Source organism: Solanum verrucosum, unplaced genomic scaffold (assembly GCF_900185275.1).
Source record: "Solanum verrucosum unplaced genomic scaffold, falcon-dt-bn FXZP01000231.1, whole genome shotgun sequence".
NCBI lineage: Eukaryota > Viridiplantae > Streptophyta > Magnoliopsida > Solanales > Solanaceae > Solanum > Solanum verrucosum.
In genome coordinates, this window is record NW_026020176.1 from 130,863 (window position 1) to 156,738 (window position 25,876).

Sequence of the window (25,876 nt, forward strand, 5' to 3'; positions counted from 1 at the left end):
ATGACAGGGGTATATGCACCAACCTGCAACTTAGAAAGACAGGAGGTGTGGTGGGAGATAGGGGCTGTCAGGAGTTTATTTACAGGGCCTTGGGTTCTTGAGGGTGATTTCAATTTTGTTAGATATGCTTCAGAAAAGAGGAACTGCTCCAGAACCTCTGCGTACATGAATGATTTTTCTGATGTTATTGAGGACATGGAGCTAATTGATCCACCACTTGAAGGGGGGAACTACACGTGGGCCAGGGGATCCAACCTGGAAGCTGTTTCGAGGATAGACAGAATTATGTACTCCTCTGAATGGGGGGAGAGTTTCTGCAATGTGAAGCAAGAACTACTACCTCGAGTTTGTTCTCACCATGCACCAATTGCACTTAAAAGTGGCCGTTGGAGTCATACAAAATCATATTTCAAATTTGAAGGATGGTGGTTGGAGACCAAGGGTTTTAATGAAAGAATTAAAGATTGGTGGACATCTTTTGAATTCGAAGGGAGGCCTGATTTCATCCTAGCTTCCAAGCTGAAAGCTATGAAGACTAAACTGAAAGACTGGAGTGTAAGCACTTATGGGAACCTGGAAAAAAGAAAGAAGGAAATGCTCAACAGAGTTCATGAGTTTGACAAAATTCAACAGTCCAGTCCAGTCCAGGCCTTTAACTGAAGGAGAGACTCTTCAAAAAGCAAGTGTGGTAAAGGAGTTTGAAGAGTACGCAAAGAAGGAAGAGATAGCATGGAGACAGAGATCTAGAACTCTGTGGATAAAACAAGGGGACAAAAATACAAGGTTCTTTCAGAGAATGGCAAATGCTCATAAGAGATTCAACCATATTGATAAACTGGTGGTAGAAGATCAAGAACTGGTGGATCCCATAGATATCAAAACAGAAATTATTTCTTTTTAAGGAAGTTGTACAAGGAAAGTGAGAACTGGAGACCATCCTTTAACATGAACCAGTGTCCTTCCATCAGCTTTGAGGAGCAACAAGAACTACAAAAGCCTTTTGAAGAAGAGGAGGTCCTTGGACTTAAAGCTTGTGTTGTAGACAAAGCACCAGGTCCAGATGGATACACAATGGGTTATTTTTTAATTGCTGGGAGATAGTGAAGGGGGATTTAATGTCTACTATGCAGAACTTTCACTCCCAGGAGTTTTTTGAAAAGAGCTTTAATGCAACATATAGCTCTCATCCCAAAAAAGAGTGGTGCAAAGGAATTGAGAGACTTTAGACCAATCAGTTTAATTGGAAGTGTATACAAGTTGATTGCAAAGATTCTCACAGAAAGATTGAAGAAAGTGATGCACAAGCTAGTAGATACTCAACAAATGGCCTTCCTAAGAGGAAGGCAAATAACTGATGCAATCTTAATTGCCAATGAGTGTCTAGACTCGAGAGTGAAGGAAAAGTCCCCAGGAGTCATGTGCAAACTGGACATAGAGAAAGCATATGATCATGTCAATTGGAGCTTCCTACTTGAAATCATGCAGAGAATGGGCTTTGGATTGAAATGGATCAGATGGATAAAGTTTTGTATAAGCACTGTTAAATTCTCAATACTGATAAATGGATCTCCTGAAGGTTTCTTTCCATCAGACAGAGGACTAAGACAAGGTGATCCTCTCTCACCTTTTCTATTCATTATAGTGATGGAAGGCCTAAACAATATGCTAAAGACTGCTCACACTAAAGGGTGGATAAGGGGCTTTAATGTAGCAAATGAGGGGAATCTAAGATTGGAAGTCACTCATCTCCAATATGCAGATGACACTCTCATCTTCTGTGATGCAGAAGAAAGCCAACTTAAGATCCTGACAGTGATACTTCTTTTTGAAGCAACTTCAGGTCTCCATATCTTCTGTGATGCAGAAGAAAGCCAACTTAAGATCTTGACAGTGATACTCATTCTTTTTGAAGCAACTTCAGGTCTCCATATCAACTGGAGAAAAAGTCTTATTTTTCCAATTAATGAGGTGAACAGAATGCAACATCTGACAGAGATCTTGGGAGGAGAAATAGGTAAACTACCAACAGTATATTTGGGGATGCCTTTGGGAGCCAAAAGCAAATCCAATGAAATCTGGAATGGGGTGTTGGAGAGATGTGAAAGAAGACTATCTAGATGGAAAGCACAGTATTTGTCTAGAGGTGGAAGATTGACCCTGATCAACTCAGTCTTAGATGCTTTGCCAACATATTTGATGTCAGTTTTCCCTCTCCCCCCTAAGGTGGAGGAAAGAATTGATGCATCAAGGAGGAATTTTTTGTGGAATGGAGAGAAAGAATACAAAGGATTTCATTTGGTCAAATGGAAGACTGTAATTCTTTCAAAGAAACAAGGTGGTTTATGATGAAGTGGTTGTGGAGATTTCCTAAAGAGGAGCAGGCCCTTTGGGTTAGAGTGATTCAGGCCAAGTATGAGAAGATAGATCACCGGAAAACTAAGGAAGTGACTTCTACCTATGGTATTAGCCTATGGAGATCAATCAAAAATTTGTGGCATTGTTTCTTTCAAAGAACTAGATTCAATGGAAGAAAGATTTTGTTTTGGGACGATAATTGGTTAGGAAATGGCAGCCTCAAACAGCTCTTTCCAGACTTCTATATGTTGAATCAGCAACATGAGGCCACTGTGCAAGAAGTTTGGTCTATCCATGGATGGAACTTAACATACAGAAGGAGGATACAACACTGGGAGGTGGATAGACTAGCTGAATTTTATGGCACCCTGGACCATTTTGGACGATTGAAAGAGGGAGAAGCACTCTTAGGTGGATTCATCACAGCAGAGGTATCTTCACAGTTAGCTCTGCCTACAAGAACCTGAATCAAATAGGGACTCAACTCAAATTTTTGCCTTGGAAGCTTATCTGGAAAGTCAAAATTCCATATAAGGTGACAGTCTTTACTTGGTGGTAGTTAAAGAGGCAGTACTAACACAGGAGAATCTAATGAAGAGGGGAATACATATGTGTCCTAGATGTTTTTTTTTGTGAGCAACAGGCAGAGACAATCAACCATCTGTTTCTTCATTGCAAGGTGGTTAGACAGCTGTGGCACTTATTTACCAGCTTCAGGGGCACAAACTGGACCATGCCACAAAGGGCAAGTCAGGCTATAGAAAGCTGGAACAATGAAGGCAGTGGCAGTACAGACCAAAGCAGATGGAGGATTGTCCCAGCAGTGATTTGGTGGACCATATGGAAAGAGAGAAATATGAGATGCTTTGAGAGTATTAGTAGTCCTTTACACAGGATTAAAATGAACTGCATAATCACTTTTTGCTATTGGTGCAGTTCGGAGTATGTAGATGATCCTATAGCAGTTAGAGATATCCTAGGTCATTTGTAAGATGAAGTAGGATCTAGTTTAGTTTTGTTTTAAGTACACGCAACTGTATGTAGCTCCATGATGTAAATTTGGGATCCCAGCCTTTAGTGCTAAAGATTAATACACAAAATTGTTATTGTCAAAAAAAAAGATTGTGGAGGCTTTCTCCAAAGGGAAACAGTATGCTTTGTTACCATGATCATTTGTGTGTTTCAGATGCTGATGGATTGAGGCAACAAATTTTAACAGAAACTCATGGTTCTTGATACTCTATTCATCCAAGAGCCACTAAGATGTACCGTGACCTATGGGAAATCTATTGGTGGAATGGTAGGAAGAACAATATTGCAGAATTTGTGGCTAAGTGTCCAAATTGCCAACAAATTAAGGTTGAATATCAGAAAACAGGAGATATGTCTCAAGATATCAGCTTTCCTACTTGGATGTGGGAGGATTTGAATATGGATTTTATCATAGGTTTGCCTCGCACATGTCGACAACATGATTCTATCTAGGTGGTAGTTGACTAGATGACTAAGTCAGAACATTTCCTGCCAGTTAAGACTTCTTATTCAATCGAGGACTATGCTGGACTTTACATCCAGGAGTTAGTGAAATTGCATGGGTTCCCTTATCTATCATCTCAGATAAGAGTACTCAATTCACCTCTCAATTTTGAAAGTAATTTCAGAAAGGTGATGGTACTAAGGTAGCTTTTCACCTGCAGACAAATGGTCAAGCAAAACGGACTATTCAGACTTTGTAGAATATGTTAAGAGCTTGCGTGATCGACTTTAAGGGTAATTGAAATGATCACTTGCCTCTTATCGAGTTTAGTTATAATAACAGTTACCACTCCAGTATTCAAATGGCTCCATTTGAGACGCTTTATGGTAGGAGGTGTACATCTCCTATAGGGAGGTTTGAGGTTGGTGAAGTAGCATATGATATCACCTGAATCAGTTCATGAGGCTATGGAGAAAGTTCAGTTTATTAGAGATAGGTTGAGAATGGCTCTAGACAAAAATCATAGGTAGATGTGAGGAGAAGATCACTTGAATTTCATATTGGTGATTGGGTAGATCTGAAAATTTCACCCATGAAAGGGGTGCTAAGGTTTGGCAAGAAAGGAAAGCTCAGTACCCATTATGTTGGTCCTTACACGATTCTGAGGCATTTTGGTAATGTGGCCTAATGAGCTAGATTTACCTACAGAGTTGACATCAGTGAATCCAGTGTTCCATGTGTCCTTGTTGATGAAATGCATTGGTGATCCCACCTCAATTGAGCCTTTAGAGAGTGTTGGTGTGAAGGATAGTCTCTCTTACGAAGAGAGCCCAGTCGAGATTCTTAACCGTCAGGTTCGTAAGTTGAGATATAAGGAAGTCGTTTCAGTAAAAGTCCTTTGGAGGAATCAATTGGTTGAGGACTTAGTTGCGCGGACTCTCCACTTTTGATGCCGCACCCGTTGGCATTTTTGAAGAGTCCGAGCAACATAGGTTGAGGAGCAACTTGGAAAACAGAAGCAGATATAAGTTCCAGCGTGAGGTAATAGTTCCTCCATAGTACTCTATCCAGATTCATGTCTTTTAGTTCATTCCCATGTCTAAGTATGCATGCATGTTGATGAAATCAGTCCACCTTTCATGTTTTAGTTCAGAGTCGGTCACTCCATTAGTTTTCATAGTTTAGCTTTAAGTTCGGGGTTTGCAAATCTTTCCCTACTCTTTTCAACTTATTAAGACTACATTCAAAGACAAATATTCCCAAGGAGGAGATCCAGATCAAATATTGAAAGTCCAGAAATTTAAGTCTGCAGAAATTACGGGATTTATGGATGCCATCTATGGGTTGTAAATGGAACCACGAACTGTATATGGGATCTGTAGATAAACTTTGGAGATTGAGAATTTAGCCTAAGTTTCACGAGCAAGCACCCAGGTCGTAGATGCTTTCACGGGTCGTAAATGGGCTTGTGGATCTAAGTCTTGAAACTAGATTTTTGTCTGACTTTTACGGACCAAATCTATAGCTCATAAATGGAATTATGAACCGTAAATGGGTCTCATAGATCAAACTTCAGAAATCTTAGGACTAATTTCTACGAGAGGAATCTATGGCCCGTAGTCTAATCCACGGACCGTAGATGGCCCTTGTAGAAGTTATCGATAGTTTTTCCTTTAGGGTTGTTTTGATCTTTTCCCACTCTTTTAATTCTTATACTATATCGTTTTAGCCTAATTTAAGAGGGATTAAGCGGAACTTAGTCAACCTAAACCTTCCCATTCACATCGAACACCCAAATAGTAGAATCAATACACCTTAACTCATCTCAAGCAAGAACTAGGGTTCTTCATCTTCAAGCTTCAGTTTAAGGAATCAAGCTAGGGTCTCCATTCCAGTTGTGTGGAATTTCATTAATGGGTATCTTTTCACTCACTGAGTCCCAAAGAAAATCGGATTTTTCAGATAATGATTTTTATAGAAGTTCGGGTTCTTATGAAAGCATGATTTTCACTATATTTTCCATTCTTCTTCTTGGATAGTTTGATTATGTGACACCATCTATAAAATCAATACCTCTAAATAGTATTTCATGAATCCTCAAAACAAAATATTTTTCACGACTCAAAACTATGTTGTTTTAGATTGCATGTCACAGATTATCAATTTTCATGATTTAGAGGTGCTTTCAGATAAAATATCTATTAGTTATTATCAGTTTATTAGTATTCATGAGCTATTTAGATTATCACTTTTATTCAGTTTATTTGCATTATAGTAAATATCAGTTTAAATTCAATTGGGAGTGTTACTTAGCACCGAGGGAATTTACGGATGAAGGTTCATCCGTTAGTTACGACTGAGACCTATAGTAGCAATCCATAAGTCCCAAAACTACGTGTCACTGTAGGATTATAAGGGTCACCCGTCAGACCAGGACTAACTCCTTTGTGGACATCAGCTTACTGGTGCCATATTGAGCACCCCCATAGCCTTGCAAGGTATATTGGGCTCTCTTTGATGGGGATTATAACATTGAACTCCATGTTTAGCTCACATGGTTATATTTTGGTTATTAGTATCTCCCACAGTCCAATGTTGCATAACCTTGTAGTCAGTTATCATAGTTTTCAACATTTATCAGTGTTTTACTACTCAGTCATTTCACATACTCAATACATTTAAAGTACAGACTGCATACTCTTCACGCTATATTGTTTTATAATATAGGTTTGGACGTTTAGCATTTATCCCACGGTTAGTACGACTTTCGATCGACTGAGCAGCACGTTTGGTGAGTCCTCATCTTTCGAGGACAACCTTTATATTTCTTTTAATTATTAAATCTTTTAGTTTTCAGATAATTAGAGTTAGTTGGGGGCTTGTCCTAGCAACTCATCTTAGTAGAGGCTTTCAGATAGACAGAGGAAAACCTCTATATTTCTTTCAATTATTAAATCTTTTAGTTTTCAGACAATTAGAGTTAGTTTGGGGCTTGTCCTAGCAACTCATCATAGTAGAGGCTTTCAGATAGGCATGTCAGCTTTGTATTGTTTTCACATGAACTCGCTTATGAGTATTTAAATTTTATATTTCAGACTACTCAGTTATTTCAGTTTAGCTTCCACATTCGGTGAAGTTATTGTTTACATAAATTATAGTGTCATGCTAGGCCATGGGTTAGTTTGGGTCACTTGTGGCACTAAGCATCGTGCTACGACTAGGAGGTAGTCTAGGGTCGTGACAGATGGAAATTTGACCAACTAGAAGGAGAGACAGAGGATTTTCAAACATTTATACGGTGCACTGTTTGGAAAGAGAGGAATTAAAGGAGTTTTGAGGACAAGCAATGCAACATCTAGAAGTTATAGATGAAATGCTTAGTTGCTTATTATTTTGGTGTAAACAGGAATGTTTAATAGAAGTTGAAGATATTTTTGATATTTTTGACAACTGTAAGAAGAGTACATAGATAGGAAGGTTTCCTTTTATTTGTAATTGTTTATTATTTTGGGGGGACTATGCAGTTTGTATAGTATACGTGTTAATATACAGAATGTTACCATTATCAAAAAAAGAAAAATGACTATCTCTACAACTGTTATTCAATTTTTATTGTTTCTATTCAATTTTAGTCCTCCGCACTTAATTTATCAAGAAAAACAATTAAATCCTATGCATTTTCCCGTAATCTCTTTAGATAGGTCATTAGAAAATAATATGCGTAAGAGTTAGGACAGTAACTTCATCAGTATAACAGCCAGCTCCTTTTACGGGTGAATAAAGGCACCAACGACTGACATTCAAGGACTGTATGATGACCTTCTGTAGAGAAATGCATACCTAATATCAATAGAAGTGCTCACCTGTTAACTGTCCACAATTACCCAAAGTTTCAAGAAACAGTATCCCAAAACATCATTTGAACGAAATTAGCTTGAATGAAGTTTGCCAACCTTGATAATAATGTTGTTGAGTAATGGATTCCTCCAAATTCCAACCAGACAGAAACAGCCTGTGTCGCTACTTGTCCTTTCTTCTCAAGTAGGAAATTTGGCATTCTGTTGAGGCAAGTTGTAAATTAAGAAAGTAAAACAGAAACGATGAGTAAAACCTAGAAAAGGAGGAAGCATCCAGATAACAAATTCTCCTATTCCTTTTATCTTTTGTTGCAAAGAAGTTTGAGCAGTAGAATTGGAGCTCTGTCAAAGCCAGTCAGAGAGACAAGACAAGAAACAATGAGTAAACCAAGAGTCCATGACAAAAAACAATGAGTAAACCAAGAGCTCTGTCAAAGCCAGTCAACAGAAACCGCACTTTCCCATGTAATATTCCCCTCTCCTTTCCCCCTTCTTCTTTAGTTGTTTAGGGCACCGTCCAGCAATTCATTTAGTGCATGTCTTGTGCATCTTCGCTTCTTCTTTTCAGGAGAATAAGTGATAGAGTATATCGCTAAAAGACTGAACATCTGAGCTTGTAATTATACAGTAAAACGTGTGGAAGATCAATTGCTAACAAGTCTTTAAAATTTTAATGCATAATCATGTCCAATTATAAAAGCATTATAACGCCACATTTGGATTTTTCTAACCAAGAATTGAAGCTAACTTGCATGTCAATCTCAAGTCAAAATTATCCGTTCACATCTTGGCTTTCAAATAATTTTACATTTGGTTAATAGTTTATTTTTTCCCTTCTTAAACTGATTGTATCTATATTTTTCGTTTTATAAATCTCCCTATTTGTTTTACCAGATATTCCTACAAGCATGATTGTGGGGTTTATAACCTCCTCAATAATTTGACCAACAATTAGCATTTCCTTTTTTGTATAATTAGATCGTAACTAATGTAAATTTTATTTATTAATAAATAAACTTGCACATAACGTTCATAATAATAACTAAAGCAATAAAAAAAAATTATAATTAAAGCACTAATATTTTATTGAAAGGCAAATGTCTCAATCATTCTCCGTACAAATCGTTACCCTCTCGTGTATGCTCACCAACACCAGCAAACACTGAGAAATTACACGAGGACGAGAGAAGTGAATATAAAATTAGATTAACTTAAAGAAAGAGAATACATGAAAATTCTTTTTTACTCCTAGTAACAAACCATGGGTCTTTGCAACATTTTTCCACAATAAGCACCGTCTATCCAACACCTGCATCACAAAAAAGTCCAATCTTTCCACCTCTTTGACTTTATTAGGCACCCTGCCTCGAGGCCGCCTACCCCAGGGACCCCCCAGCCCCTGCCTCGAGGGCGACTGCACCGAGGCGAACACCCGCCCCTGCCTCGAGGACGCCTGCCCCGAGGCGAACCCTCGAGGTCGGGGTGCCCCCCCACCCCTGCCTCGAAGCCACCTACCAAGGGGCGCCCACCTGCCTCTCCCTCGAGGACACCTGCCCCTAGGCGAACCCCTCCATCCTCCCTCGAGGCCGCCTACCCTGAGGCGAACCCCCCTTCCTCCCTCCCTCGAGGCCACGTACCCAGAGGCGAACCCCTCTTTCTCTGCCTCGAGGTTGCCTACCCCGAGGCGAACCCCCCCTACCTGGAGGCTTCCTACTCCTCCCCCCCCACCCCAACCTTGCCTCGAGACACCCCCCCCCCCGCCCCTACCTCGAGGCCGCCTGCCCCGAGGCGCCCCCGCCTCTACCCCGAGGTGCACCCCCTGCCTCGAGGTCGCCTACACCGAGGCGCCCCCGCGCTCCCCCCAGCCCCTCCCTTGAGGCCACCTACCCCGAGGCAAACCCCCCCTACGCCCTCCCTCAAGGCCGCTTTCCCCAAGTTAAACCCTCCCCCTATGCCCTCCCTTAAGGCCGCCTGCCTTAAGGCAAACACCCCTACACCCTCCCTCAAGGCCGCCTGCGCCGAGGCAAACCCCCGCCCTACACCCTTCCTCAAGGCCGCTTGCTTCGAGGTAAACCCCCCCTACGCCCTTCCTCGAGGTTGCTTGCCCTAAGGTGAAACACTCCCCCCTTCCGCCCTACCTCGAAGCGCACCCCGCCCCTTCCTCAAAGCCTCCTACCCTGAGGCGCACCACAGCCCCTTCCTCGAAGACTCCTACCCTGAGGCGCACCCCTGCCCCTTTCTCGAAGCCTCCTACCCCGAGGCGCATCCCCGCCCCTACCTCGAGGTCGCCTACCTTGAGGTACATCCTCACCCCTTCCTCAAAGCCTCCTACACCGAGGCGCACCCTCGCCCTTTGCTCGAAGCCTCCCACACTGAGGCGCACCCTCACCTCAGCCTCAAGGCCGCCGTCCTCGAGGCGCACCCTCGCCCATCCCTCGAGGCCGCCTTCCCTGTGGCACCCTCGAGGCCGCCTTCCCCGAGGCGCACCCTCGCCTCTCCCTCGAGGCTGCCTTCCCCAAGGCGCACCCTTTCCCCCCGCCTATATCACGAGGTCGCCTCCCCAGGCACCCCATCCCTCGAGGCCGCCTACCCCGAGGCAAATCGCCCCCCCTCCAGCCTTCCCCGAGGCCGCCTATCTCGAGCCGCACCCCCACCCCTTCCTCAAAGCCTCCTACCCTGAGGCGCACCCCCGCCCCTGCCTCGAGGCCGCATTCCCTGAGGCACACCCTCGTCCCAGCCTCGAGGCCGCCGTCCCCAAGGCGCATCCTCACTGCCTCCCTCGAGGCCGCACCTCCTCTGAGGCCGCCCCTCCCCCGAGGTCGCCTCTCCCCCGAGGCAGCCGCCTGCCCTGAGGCCACACCTCCCCCGAGGGTGAGGCCGTGCCTTCCCCGAGGCGCACCACTTCCCCTTCCTCGAGGCCGCCAGTTCCGAGGCACACCCCCTCCCCCCTTACCTTGAGGCCGCCAGCCCCGAGGCTAACCCCCCCTCCCCCACCGCCGAGGCCGTCTCCCCCTCCCCCGAGAGACAAGACAAGAAACAATGAGTAAACCAAGAGTCCAAGACAAAAAACAATGAGTAAAACAATGGGTAAACCAAGAGCTTTGTCAAAGCCAGTCAACAGAAACCGCATTTTCCCATGTAATATTCCCCTCTCCTTTGCCCTTCTTCTTTGTTGTTTAGGGCACCTCTATAGAGGACCCCATTAAAGATTGTTGGTACGTTCCAACCTCTTCTCTTCCAAACCCCTCAAGTCCAATTTTTCCTTTTCCTTATTGCCCTTTATTGATCTTAATTTCTGCTTCTAGGAATCTGTTGCTTCTTTGTGCATTTTAGGTGCCAGTGTTTTAGTATAGAACCATGTAGACAATCTTGACAGACTATTGCATATAGACAATCTTGACAGACTATTGCATATAGACAATCTTGCCAGACTATTTGCAAGTGTTGGTATGCGAAACAACAATTTTTCAATTCCCTTACCATACAGAGCTCACTCATATTTTACACAACAATATCAATATTAAGAGAAAAACCATGATAAATGCCAGACCAGAGAATATAAATGGTAAAAACTCATAAAGATTGTTTATGCCTCTTATACAACTTAATCAACTATATCTTAATACAATTTTAGAAAAACAATAAATCAAACTAGAAAATCACCTGTCTCAGAGATGGTCCTCCACACAAGGCCAAAGCATTGTCCTGGCAAGAACGAGGAGTTTCAAAATGTTTGATATCAAGCTTTCTGTTAATAAACCCAACTTAAAAGTAAATAATCCCAGACGATGGCAAATCCACACGGTAATCAACCCAGTAAATACTCCACACATTTTACCACAACAATACTCTCTTATCTTCAATTCTTTCTAAATCAGTAATCGACCCAGTAACTTTATCAGCGAAATAAACCAAATATTCAAACTCCACATAACAAATTAGTAAAACTTCAAAGGTTCCATCATCGGAAAGAGAGTAACCTTTTACAGAGCTTGGTAAAGGCCTTGGTGTAAATAGGAATGTTTAACAGAAATAGAAGATATTTTTAGATGTTTTAGACAATGGTAAGAAGAAATATAGATAGGAAGGCTTCCTTTTTTTTTGTAATTGTTTATTATTTTTGGGGGACTGCAGTAACATTTTACAGAGCTTGGTAAAGGCCTTGGTGTAAATAGGAATGTTTAACAGAAACAGAAGATATTTTTAGATGTTTTAGACAACGGTAAAAAGAAAAATAGATAGGAATGCTTCCTTTTTTTTGTAATTGTTTATTATTTTTGGGGGACTGCAGTACAGTTGGTATAGTATACGTGTTAATATATAGAATGTTACCATTATCAAAAAAGAAAAATGAACTCTACAACTGTTATTCAATTTTCATTGCTTCTATTCAATTTTAGTCCTCCACATTTAACTTATCAATAAAACCAATTAATCCTATGCATTTTTCCGTAATCTCTTCAGATAGGTCATTAGAAAATAATATGCTTAAAAGTTACGGCAGTAATTTCATCAGTATAACAGCCAGCTTCTTTTACAGGTGAATAAAGGCACAACCGCACAAACGACGGACATTCAAGGACTGTATGATGACCTGTTGTAGAGATTTTCATATCTAATAGCAATAGAAGTGCTCAGCTAATAGCTGTCCAGAATTACCCAAAATTTCAAGCAATGGTATCCCAAAACATCATTTGAGAAGAAATTAGCTTGAATGAAGTTTGCCAACCTTGATAATATGATGTTGAGTAATGGCTTCATCCAACCAGATAGAGAGTAATTCTCTGAGAAGGCTACCATCATTTTTATCTTTAGTTAACATTAGCTAAGGGAAACAGCAATTCTCTGAGAAGGCTATCATCATTTTTATCTTTAGTTAACGTTAGCTAAGGAAAACAGCCTGTGTCACTACTTGTCCTTTCTTCTCAATAAATTTCTCAGAAAATTGGCATTCTGTTGAGGCAAGTTCTTAATTAAGAAAGTAAAACTGAAACGATGAGTAAAACCTAGAAAAGGAGAAAGCATCCAGATAACAAATTCTATCTATTCCTTATTTATCTTTGTTGCAAAGAAGTTTGAGCAGTAGAATGAGTAAAAACAATTTCTCTGTCAAAGCCAGTCAGAGAGACAAGACAAGAAACAATGAGTAAACCAAGAGTCCATGAGTAAAAACAATTTCTCTACAATAGAACAAAGACTTGCAACAACTGGAAATACAAGAGTATCTAAATGCATTTTTAGAAAAACAATTCATCAAACAGAATGGAACTTGAAAATCACCTGTCTCAGATATGGTCCTCCACACAACGCCAAACAAGAATGAAGAGTTTCAAACTGTTTGATATCAAGCTTCTTGTTAATGAAGCTTAACTTCAAGGATCTCATTCACATTTAACCACACAAAGAATCTCTCAACTTCAAATCAGTAATCGACCCAAGAATCAGCTACCTTCTCAGCGTAATAAACCAAATATTCAAGGCTTCTCCAGTAAAACTTCAAATGTTTCATCATCGGAAATGGTAAAAGTCCTTGAGGAAATATGAATTTAGTGTACAGTTGTGTTGGGGTTCGTGGGTAGATTGAAAGATAGGGAAGAAGGAGATGAGAGGAGAAGGAGGAGGAGATTGAAACCCCAATAGAAAGAGAAGAATAGTCAGTTGGATTGAAAACCTCCATTGCTCTTGATGCCTCCAGATATATACTGCAAGTGATGCTATGAGTGGATTGAAAACCACCATTGTTCTTGATGCCACCATAGAAAGAGGAGGAAGAGAAGAATAGTGAAAACCCCCATTGTTATTGTTATTGTTCTTGTTCTTGATGCCTCCATAGAAGGAGGAGTGAGTATATATACTGAAAGGAGGAAGAGAAGAATAGGCTGTGAGTGGTTGTACATAACGGTAAAATAGTTGTACCGATTAGCTGCTTCTTGGAAATTGAACGTTATAAAATATGTGCCTCACATTCAAAATTTCTATTGTGTCACGTATCATTCAATAAAGTTAGGTCCAAGTCGAATAAAATTATTAAAAAATAATACTCTCTATATTAATTAATTTTCTTAATAAAAATAGTTGTATCATATTAGTTATTTATCTTATTAAATCAAGAAAACATCAATTCATATTTGTTTGTAAATTTCCAAAAAGTTTTTTAACGAGTGAATTAGTAAAATTATATTCTTATCTATATATTTTTCGTAGTTCAACTTTCAAAAAAAGTGAAAAAAAAATCATCATCAAATGCGTTCGAAATTAAACGCATGAGGAACGCGTAAGGTGTTGGGATTATGAGGTACCATTTCAATTGTCCAAAAACTTGTTTCTCTGTGATTAACACCTGATCATGAGTGTAAGTTTTTTCTGAAATGCACACAAAGTTATTGACATGGAAAATCAAATTCATTCATTCAAAAAATTATTAGCTTTAGCCATAAGTAGCCATATGGCAAAAGACTTCCATATTTATTTGATGTAAGCTCTAGAAATATACCTCAAGGCTCAAATTTCTTCATATTTGAAGGTTATGAGTACTTCTTGATTAATGCAATCTCTCACCATAATAATGTTGATTATGATGTGAAGTGTTTTTCTTAATTAAGTTCAAACTTGTGGTGAACTTGAATCAACCAATCAATCAGCATTGCTCTCATCTTTTCGTTGATCTCAGGTTGTGAATTCATATAATGATGAACTCTTCAAATCAAAAATCTTACCTTCAATATGAATGGATTGAACAATCACTCTATTAACAACTATTAATTGAATCTGACCTTGAAAATATTTACTACATTTGTTAGTTTAAAGATGATTATGTCATTATATATTACTCTAGAGTCCTAAATGTAAGGTAAAGTTGTTTGTTTTACATTGATTCTCTTATTATCTCTTTCTATCACCATTTTTAATATCTCTTTCTATCAACATTTTTAAGAATATTCATGTTAGATATATGAATAGATAGATATATTGATTTAAGCTAATAGGTCGCCAGTTAGTGTCGAATGATTGATTTTAAATGATTGCACAAAAAGAACACATTTTTACGTGATACTTCATCAAAAAAATTATGAGGTAGGAAAAAATGGGAAATGAATTACAAGGTGAAAAATTGAATCTCATGTAATCAACCAACTGAGCTACTAAGATTGAACTAGCTAAAAAAAAAAAAACAGAAGTTAAAACTAGATCAAGCTTTACTTCTAAAATTAGATTATGTTTTACATTGTGTGTGGTATGCCTATTGTAACACCTTGCAACTTTATTCTTAGAATTCGAATCTTTCGTTATAAGTATATAATCTTGAATCGGGTGATGTCCTACTTATGCTTATGTATTATGGTTCATTCCTATGTGCGGGAAGTGTAGTTGGAAGTGGTTTAGGATCATAAGAGACCTTTAGTACTTAGTCAAGCTCAAAATCTTCCTACCGGCTAAGTTTTTCGCATTAGTTTATGGGTCAACTTTAACGATGATATCACTTAGTATATAACTAATTAAGTAGAATTTGACCTATGAAATTAAAGGTATATGTGTCTTCTTTCCAACTCCACCAAGTTTGCCTCATTTAGAGTTCTGAGTAAAAAGTTATGACCGTTTTACTAGAGAGTACCACAATAGAGTTTTCAAATTCTGTAACTACGAACCTGATCTATGAGTCGTAAATCAAAGTAAGACCCGTTCTATTCACTCATGGAAAACGTTATGAAAGTCATCATTTGGGTCCAATTCTTACGGATCCAGTTACGGGTCGTTGAAGCATCTACAAGCCGTAATTTAGACCCGTAGAATGAAGTTTTGAATCATGTTTTTAAGCTTGATTTCCACATATCTAATTACGGATCATATACTCAATTACGGGCCGTAATTTGGGCCCATAGAATGAACTTTAGAAACTCAAAATTTCAGTTTGACTTCCACCATGGGATCTACGACCCGTAGATCAAACCACAGACTGTAGATGGCCTTTGTGGAAGATTTCCGACAGTTTTTTTTATTGGGGTTTCTTTTTTATTTTCCCAGTTTTCCTAAGTCTAAGCCACGATATTGCGCATATCCTAAAAGGGTTTTCAAGTGTCAGACTTAGTTCCTATAGTTTAACTCCATCAAACTCATAAACCACTTTAAGTAAGCAAACAACTAGGGTTTTCAAGCATCTTTTTCAAGTTTCTTCAAGAACAAGTATGTAAGAACAATTGAAAAGAGTTTTTTTAGGGAACACTAATGATTCCAAATTCACTATTTTGTATTGCGAAAATTATTGCTAATTTAATAAAAGCATAAATAATTTTAAAAGAATTTTCAGTTAGTAAAGTAAAGATCAGTTTTTTCCTAAAAGGGTATTTTGAGTATTAACTCGACCCAGTGAGTATTATTATATGAAAATTAATACGTATATTTTAGGAGTAGTATTGAGCATCGATTTGGGTAAGATTTAATCCAACTCAAACCCCATAAAATGTGCTGCCAACATAGATAAGATCATACCAAAATTTAGACGACTCCTCATCAGCCTCAAGAAGGCTTTTAGTAGATCCATAAGTTAACTTGCATCCTATACCCCCAACAAGGTATAGGGCGGTTCTAGAAACGTGGGAAAGATGTTGTATTATCACGATGCTCATAGTGATGGTTGTCGGTAGAGAAACTCCCACAAAAAGTAAAGTAGATTATTTCAATATTTACTATCATTGCATGTCTATTGTAAAGCTTTTAAATTATTTCATTCATATTCATGCTTTACTTTAGTTGAGTTATTTTTAGTCTTTCATTCAGTTTAACTATCTATTTCCCTCATCTTTATTACGTACTGTACTGACATCATCCGACGCTACATAGTTTTATGATGTAGATACAGGTAAGCAGGATCACCAACATGTGCTTCGTTGAGATCACATCACCCACTCATCATTTTTTGGTGAGATTGCCTTGCTTGTGGAGGACTCCAGTTTTATTGCTTAGCAGTAGTGTTTGTAAGTTGTCGTGGTCTTATCCCGACGCCTTTCTTTAGAAACTAGGGGCTTCATAGATAGATAGAGTTAGAGAGGCATTTCAGTTTCTTTTCGGATATTTTAACTACCTCTTTGTCATTTATACTTTGTATTTTCAAACAACGTTGATACTCAGTTTATCCTTAAATGTTCATCAGTTTTAAGCTTCCGTATGCATGTTTTAATCATCCACTAAGTAGTTAGTCAGGCCAAGAGTTGGTTTGCGAACAACAATAATTTTTGAATGCTGACCACGTTCAGGGTGTAGGCTCGGGGTGTGACACATATTTATCTTGTATGTACTCTCAAATGGCCACAACTATTCAGGCTTCCCTATGTGAGTATTACATCTATACTTTACCTTAAAAGAGCCTTCCATAGCTAGTATAATAGCAGTTGACAGGTAACTAACAAAACTTGCCATGGTTTTCACATTATGCAGAATTGTGGGATTAAGTCAAGATTGCATCCTCATTGGTGTGATGATGATGAAACCAACGAAGAACTCCATCAACAAATCTACCACTACCCCATGTACACAATCTAGCTTATCTCCAAAATTTTTGTGTTAACTTCGTTAAACCATGATTTATGCATAGATGGACATAAGGAAATGATGAAGATTCAGAAGTGTTTCAATGGAGGAAGGAGATGAATAATATTAACGATATGGGTTTGGGGATTTAATTTGGTATTAATTCATTTGATTAAGTGGATCGGATTCATATAAAGAAAGGAAATTGGATAGTTTAGTTGATTTGTGGATTTTCATCCAATTGAGGGGTACACATAATAAGTTTATTAATGGTAGGGGTATGAATAACTCGATATTAACAGTAAAGGTAAGGTCAACTAATAAACGAAAGGTGAGTGGTATTTTTTATCCAACCTTTTTCCTATATTAGATTTTCTTAAGACTATTGTTTGGTAAAAACAATGATTCACCTCTAAACTTGTTTTGAAAAGTTAGTTTCATGTTTAAATTATCACGACAACCTATTACACACCTTTACTATTCAAAAGTGAATTTATTTACCCCAAAAGCTGACGTGGCAAAAAAGAAGAAGCATGTTTGGTAAAAAATAAAGTAAAAAATAATAATCAAAATCCTCTTTTCCCCCCACGGCTCCACCCTATCACCCCATGCCTCCTCCTTGTCTTCTTCCTCACATGACCGCACCCATGTCTTCTTATTCCTCTTTATTTATTTTTAATTTTTCATCACCTTCCATACTCGATTTCCATCCGCCCCACCAGAATTCTCCCCCCTTCCAATCATATTCTATTTTAATTTTTATATATTTAACCATCTCCATTATATTTGATTTTCTCTCCGACTTTTTTGGTGGTTAATAAAATTGATTATTGAGTTTTAAAAATAAAATATAATGATGAATTCATTGGTGAAGGGTAGTGGGTGACAAAGAAGTGGGAATGAAGATGGTGAAGAAGAAGAAATCGATATTGATAATGGCGGTGGTGATATTTGGTAGTGGGTGTGTACCTTTGATGGTAATGATGTGATTTTTGTGATGAGTTTGGTTACATGTGTTGAATTTTGTGGTGGATCTTTACAATTTTTGTAGGGATGATGGTGAAAGTGTGATTCCGATGGTGGGTTTGATCATAGGTGGTGAAATTTGTGGCAGCCATTTTGATTTTATATGGTGAAATATATAGATTTGGTACTAATAGAGTGGCAATGGTAGTGGTTCCATGGTGGTATTCATTGAATAAGAAGCAATTGAATGACATGGAGATTTTTTTTATTTTTTTAAAATTTGACATGACATCTGATGTGGCATTGAGATGCAATTAATGTGGCACGAGTGTGATGTACCTCTGATTGTGAGAGTGGTGTTATACATCTTAAGGGGGAAATAATTTCACTTTTGAGTAGTACAAATGTATAATAGATCGTCATGGTAGTTTAAGCGTGTAACTGACTTTTCAGGACAAGTTCAGGGGTAATTATGTCTTTTCCCAATATTATTTGTAGGTATTAAATGTCAAAATAGCCAAAGAAGGAAAACCAAGAAATTAACATAAAAATGAAATGAGATATGACCGTGGATCCAATCGTGAAAATATTCAAAGAAAATGCAAAAAGAATGCTCTACAAATGATCAAGTTATGGACCGTATATCACATTTACAATGTCACATTTACAATGTCACATTTACAGTTCATACATTTGAAGAGGATCAAGTTGACAGAAAGACCTATGACAAAAACCACAGACCGAGGATTAATCCACAATGGAGGATCACAAATTCTAAGGCTATACTTACAATAGAGTATAATGTACAACATATGAATGGGACCGTAGATGGTGTCCATGGATAATTTAATATAAAGGATTTCAAATTTGTGGGCCATTATAAATATTTTTCATAGGATTTTTGTAATATGGAGTCATCAAAATTGAGTATTTTGCAAATTGCAATATACCTAATAATTAATTAGTTCATAAATACTATATTTTAAGATCTACAAAGCTCATGCTTAATTAATTCATAAACACTAATTGAGTTCAAATTAAGTTTAAGTTCTTATTAAGTTCAAAATTAAGTTTAAGTTCCTAATTAACTTTTCAAGTTATTATAAATTGGGAAAAGGGTCTGAAAAATACTCTAACTTTGGCCGAAATTGTTGTTACGATACCAAACCCCCCCTGCACTATTTAATAGTATATTTTAAAGGTATATATGTGTCCACGTGGACACATTACTATTTATAGTGATGCAATATTTATGATGTCCAGGTGGACACATATATACCTTTAAAATACACTATTAAATAGTGCAGAGGGGTAAAAGGTCCTTTCCAAAGTTCGGTATCGTAACAACAATTTCGGTCAAAGTTCGGATATATTTCAGACCTTTTTCCCTTATAAATTAATTAAGTTAAATAAATTTCTAATTATATTCAAACTAATTAAGGTCAATAAGATTTCAAGTATTTCAAAGTTCTAATTAAGTTCAAATTAAATCCAAGTTCTTATAAAGTTCAAAATTAAGTTCTAATTGATTAAGGTCAACAAGATTTCAAAGTTCATATTCCTAATTAAGTTCAAGTTATAATAAATTGAAGTTATAATTAATTATAAGTTCTAATTAAGTTGCAATTCAAGTTCATATCTAATTTCTCTAACTTCAAAATCACTTCATCAATTCCCAACTCAATAATATTCACACAATTTACTTCTACTCAAAAGTCAAAACACTTGATCAATTACAAACTAAAAAAAAAACTCAACAATATATTCATGACATTCAAACATCCATCTTATACTAAAAACACTTCAATTACTAACTTCTAACTTCAAATTAACACTTCAATATCAACTCAAGAAATACCCTACTTCAAACTAGTCTTAAAATCACAAACTCAAACAAGTCCTAAAATACCGTAATTCAAACTAGTCCTAAAATCCCAAATTCAAACTAGTCCTAAAATTCAAAATTCAAACTAGTCCTAGAATTTCAAATTCAAACTAGCTAGACCTAAAATACCCTAATTCAAACTAGTCCTAAAATCCCAAATTCAAACAAGTCCTAAATTTCCAAATTCAAACTAGTCCTAAAATACCCTAATTCAAACTAGTTCTAAAATCCCAAATTCAAACTAGTCCTAAAATCCCAAATTCAAAGTTATCCTAAAATCAAAAATCTCAAATTCAAACACTAACTAACAATCAATCATTCAAACTAACAATCAATAAACTAATTTCAATAAACTAACTAACAAAATCAAATATAGCTCAAATTGAAAATAAAAATAAAAATTGATGAATTAACCCTAACCTTAAAGGAGAATGTCACGACCCGAGTCTACACCTTGGACGTGGCCGACACTCTAGAACCATTGTTGGTCCCCAAGCGAACCCTCATCCTGGCTGACTACAAGCGGAAAACTAACTCAAGCATACATAAGCTTAAAAATGAATTAAATTCATTAAACTCGAATACTCAACTTTTTAAAAAAAGTTGAACAATACTCAACACATATACTCATAGTTTGTAAAACAACTCAAAATGAGGTAAATACTGAAAACTCCTCAATTCTATCTATGAAACCTCTACTATTATAGAAGGATATTGGGACAAGATCCATGACATCTAAAAATTACTAACTGTAAGATAAAGTTGAAGTCCTCTGGAATATGAGAAGGCTCACCAAAGCTGACTGGAAGGTTGAATGATCTCAACGAAACGCATGTTGATGGTCCTAAGTACTTGTATCTGCATCATGAAACGATGTAGGCCAAATGACGCCACTACATTGAATGTACGAGCATGTAAGGGGAACTCTGAACATAAAGATAAGCTTGAACTGATAAAAAGGAAAACATACTCACCTCATCCCAACTCAACTCAACTCAAAGATACTCAACTCAACTCAAGGATACTCAAGAATACTCAACTCAATATGAAAGCAATGATAATAACATGCAATAAATAAAGCTTTGTAAACAGTAGACAAGAACTTAAAAATGTATAAAAATACAATAATAAATTATTTACTTTTATTTGGGAGATTTTCTAACCGACAACCATCACTATGAGCTACGTGATGATACAACGTCTCGCCCATGCTTGTCGCACCCTATTTCAAACTAGCCGAAACAGTTCACAACATAATATGACTGTCACTCTATTTTTGGAAAATAAAAGTTCTGTTTGTTTTAGAGTTGCCACCTAAATTTTAAGAAAAATATTAGGAAAACCATTTTTTTATGTATGTAAATATAAACTTTGTTTTGATTTGCAAAACCAGTGAGATTCTGAGTAAGAGTTTTGGTTACTCGAGGGGAATGTGTTAAGCACTCCTCAGAGCCTATCTGAAGATAGTCCTTAAACTCAATTTAGGAAAATATGATTTGGAAAACTTCTTTATTTATTTGGTTTAAAAATCAATGATAAGTTAATTAGTTAATTTAAAAGGAGTGCAATACAAGGTACGACATATATATGTCTTATAAAATAGATTTAATAGTAGTATCGTAAAATAAATGAATAAATGAACTTAAATATACGATATATTCATATGTACAAATATATATATAGTTGTATCATAATAAAATTATCCTAAAAATATATAGATGTTGAATTTGCGAAAATCTGTCGTCTTATTAAGACGTGAAAAATAAGATAGTAGTTGAGTGTAAATATGTAGTAATATGTGATGTGTAATTTGAATGAAAATATATAGAATGGAATTTTCTAAAATAAAATAAAATAAATGATACTAGATGTTAAAATATTATATAAAGGTTTGTAATCTTAAATATGTTTATTATAAAGTGTAGTATATACATGTAAATTATTTTATTTACATGTAAGGATAAGTTAACAATAAATTACATTTAGTAAAGTAATATGTGTAGGCATTTATAGATTATAAAAATAAATAAATAACATTAATAAAAGAGATAGTAGATAATAATAGGTTATGTAGAGAAAATATAGAATATATACCTTTAAAATTTTGAAATAACATGTTAAAAAGATTAAATGTTTTTAGCAATGTTTGATCCAAAAAGTAAGAATAGTCAATACATTTTGTAAAGGGGCGATGTAAAGAGTATAAAAACAAACCTAACTATTAGGACTTATTCTATAGTCACATTTGTTTTGTTAAATATATAAGCCTATTTCCCTACTTAATAATAATTCCACAAGTTAATTATTTTAAATTTAATTATTTTTAGCCTTTATGTATCTCTAAATTCATTTGGAAATCCCACTTCATGATTTTTATTTTTCTACTAAAATACTTAAATGAATATTATTTCACCCTTTTTAAAACTTCAATTGAGAATTTAAGATGATAAATTTTCCTATTCCTTAAGATAAAGGCCTAAGTCGATATATATTTCTTTTCCCCAATTTTGAACCCTAAACGAATATTATTTTAACCTTTTGAAATTTCATTTGGAAAACTTTTAAAACTATAAGCCCCTTTTTTCAACTTAAAAGCCTGAAAGAATGTTATAAGTAAAAATGCTAATCCATTTTTTAAGAAAATATCTTTTGTATCATTTCTTCTAAAGGTGTCTCAACTAAATTCATAAACAAATATTATTAGTTCACGTAAAATAAGCTTCAAAATAAAGGACAAACAATTTATCAAAACTTGTAAGTAAAGGTTAGCCAATATATCCAAACAATATAATTAAGACTCGAAAAGAGGAAGGCTAAGAAATATTGGACTCCTAATTTGCGAGACTCCAAGCGTTGCGATGATCCTAATTGTTGTTGTCCTAATATCTTAGGCCAATAACGAGTTCCAAAGTAGAAACTCCAACTCTCAGGTTGTACATGAAACACAAGAAAAATAGAGAGATAAAGATTAGTAACTAATTAAATGATGCGATCATGTGAATATGCAAACAAACATGAATACATACAAAACAGTGATATCAACTTTTATAAAACCAACAGTTTCATGAATTTTAGGGACGACTCAATTAGATCCTTTGTAATAGAAAGGAGCACAAGATATTTAAACCATTGATTCAAAAATAAAAATAAACAAAGAAGGGAAAAGGGACAGAGAAACCAATCTAAACATAAAACTATATACCAAATGGATTGAGTGTAAATTAAAGCTCATTCCAATGAGCTATTGAAAAATAAAGAAATATTGACAAAGAAAGATATTCTTAAAGCCACGTGAAATTATTTGGACCAAAATCATATATTCCAGATTGAAAAACTGATCTAAATAGGATTATTACCACAGTGTATTCACACGCTCTGAATTACGGAACAAGAAGAGAGTATAAAGTAACTAGAATATATAACAACTTATATTTGATTGCTCAGGTTTATTAGCAAGAGTTTCACCTTTTATCAGTGGGTTATCATAGAAGTTCAATGCTTAAGTGCAATCAGCTATTAGTGAAAAAGAAACTAAAACACAACACTTAATAATTGATAAACTTGGCAGTAATAAGGTGTAATGGAAAGAGCAGTGATCAGATTGAAATGCACCCAAACAACTGACTTCACAGAGAGATAAAAAACTTAAACAAAAATATACAAATATTCAAAGCACACGATCATTTTAATAGGCTGAAATTGAAGCAAGGAAATAAGGTAAAGAAAAACGAAGGGAGGAAGTGATACATACCTTATATGGAGCAGCAAACTAGGAGTGTTTTGTCAAAGATACCAACTTCAAACTCAGATTAAAACAAATCGAAGACAGGGGACAGAAAGATGATCTTACAATCTAATGTTATATGTCCCTTGTTGTCTGTGGCTTTTGGATCTTTTTAACGATATTGCGTGATGTTTTTGAATGTCTATCGATTGTTGGATTCTCGGATTGCTATCGGATTTTTGATGTTGTTCTTATCCCGTTTTCTGGATTTTTTTGAGATTTTTCGGAATGTCCTTCAATGGGAACCAAATAGCTTTTTATAGCCGATTTTGGGATAGACTCACACTCTAAAACCCATTAGATTAAGGCATAACCAACCAAAATCCAACGGTTCTTTGCGTCCCTCAACTTTTCAGGCCTAGCAATGGTGATGGTTGAGGTTTCTAGGCCTGCTTTGGGTTAGAAATAAATCGGAAAAGATGTAAAGCTCATAGGGAGGGAGGGTTGTGATTGATGGACGGTGGATGGAGGAAGAGGTGACGTTGGAGACCGTCGGATATTGTTGTTTTCCAGCGGTTCATGGCCATTTCTTTGGCATCGGACTATGGGAAAGTTGAAAGAGGCATGGGGAAGGTGAGCGTGCAGCGTGCAGATGCCTGGGAAAGGAGAAGAAAGAGTGAGGTGTCGTCCTTTTCTTGAAAAGTGGAGAAGAACGTTGGGGGAGATGATGTTCTGGGAGAAAACATTTTCTATCTTTTTCCTAGACTAAGGTGTAGTCCAGGGAAAAGAAAGGGGAAAATCAGCCGGATGTTGTACTATATTTTGGGAAAAGAAGAAAATATTTTGGGATTTAATTTGGGCCGTCCGATCGTTTGATCGGACGGTTAAGATAAAATTAGAAATTAAAAGGAAAAGCTCTCTATATATATATTAAATAATGACAAAAGTTTAATTAGCTAGGACCATTAGATTTAATCGTAGGGTCAAGATTTAACCTAAAGAAACACAATTCATGTGCTCGCCAACGTGGCATACACGGATTGGCCGGTTTAAGTGGACTTGGATTGCCAAAATTGCTCAAATTAAAATCATTTAAATTATAACTACTTCTTTATTAAATAGTCATAATTTATTAAATTAAAAATAATTATTTTGCAAGACTAGCCTATTTGATAAAATTAGTCACTCTTAAAATTAAATTAATATAAATTAGTAAATCATCAATTAACTAAGCTTTCTAATTTTAAATAATGTACGAAAAATATCTATTGCGACAAAAGGAATTATATTTGAACAAAAATTGATTCAATTCTTAAGAACAACATTTATTTTTTTTAAAATGAGAAAGTAAGTAGTAAGATATATATAATATATTTAATTTTTATAAGAAATAACATTTATGAAATAAATTTATCAAGTCAAATAAATAATTAAAAAACTTTTCGTATTCCAATAAAAATTTCATAACACACACACACACACACACACACACACATATATATATATATATATATATATATATATATATTATTATTATTATTATAATTATTATTTTTACTTTAGTTAAATGTGGAGAGCCAAAATTGGGTGTCAGCAATGCTGCCAGAACTGTTCTATACCTGCCGGAGTATAGAACATCCTCAACTAAGTGGATCCACTAAGCTCTGACCGAAGGCACTTAGGATTCATCTAACAAGTATGATCCTGTACCCATGTTGACATACATGGTTTATGAGGAATGTGAGTTATATGAACTCATCCCCATATCGATGCTCAATACTACTCCCAATAATATATACTCATGCTCAATGTTTAAAAACATACTCTTCCTCACGTTTGAGATAATTGCTCAAACTATCCTTTTAAAAGAGGTAGTTGCTCTTGAAATATATTTGAACTCATTAACTCATTTAGAAATTAAGTTTCTCCTTTATCAATGTAAAAATTGATACCTCTGGGATTACTTAGTTCCCTTATACTCTTACTCAATGCATACATGAAAACTCTTTCTCAATACTCATCTTTACTTCCTCAAGAACTCAGTTTAAAACTCAAGTTTTGGCTTTAAAAAGCTCCTCAAGATTTAT

General features: G+C 36.4%; 1 protein-coding gene across 1 annotated transcript; it reads left to right on the plus strand.

Moving 5' to 3' along the window:
* On the plus strand, positions 1-1,101 carry LOC125828966 (uncharacterized). Its single transcript, XM_049508265.1, has 3 exons — positions 1-555; positions 644-859; positions 955-1,101. Exons 1-3 carry the CDS (start codon positions 1-3, stop codon positions 1,099-1,101), a joined length of 918 nt encoding a protein of 305 aa, XP_049364222.1.
* Positions 1,102-25,876: the final 24,775 nt, after the last annotated feature.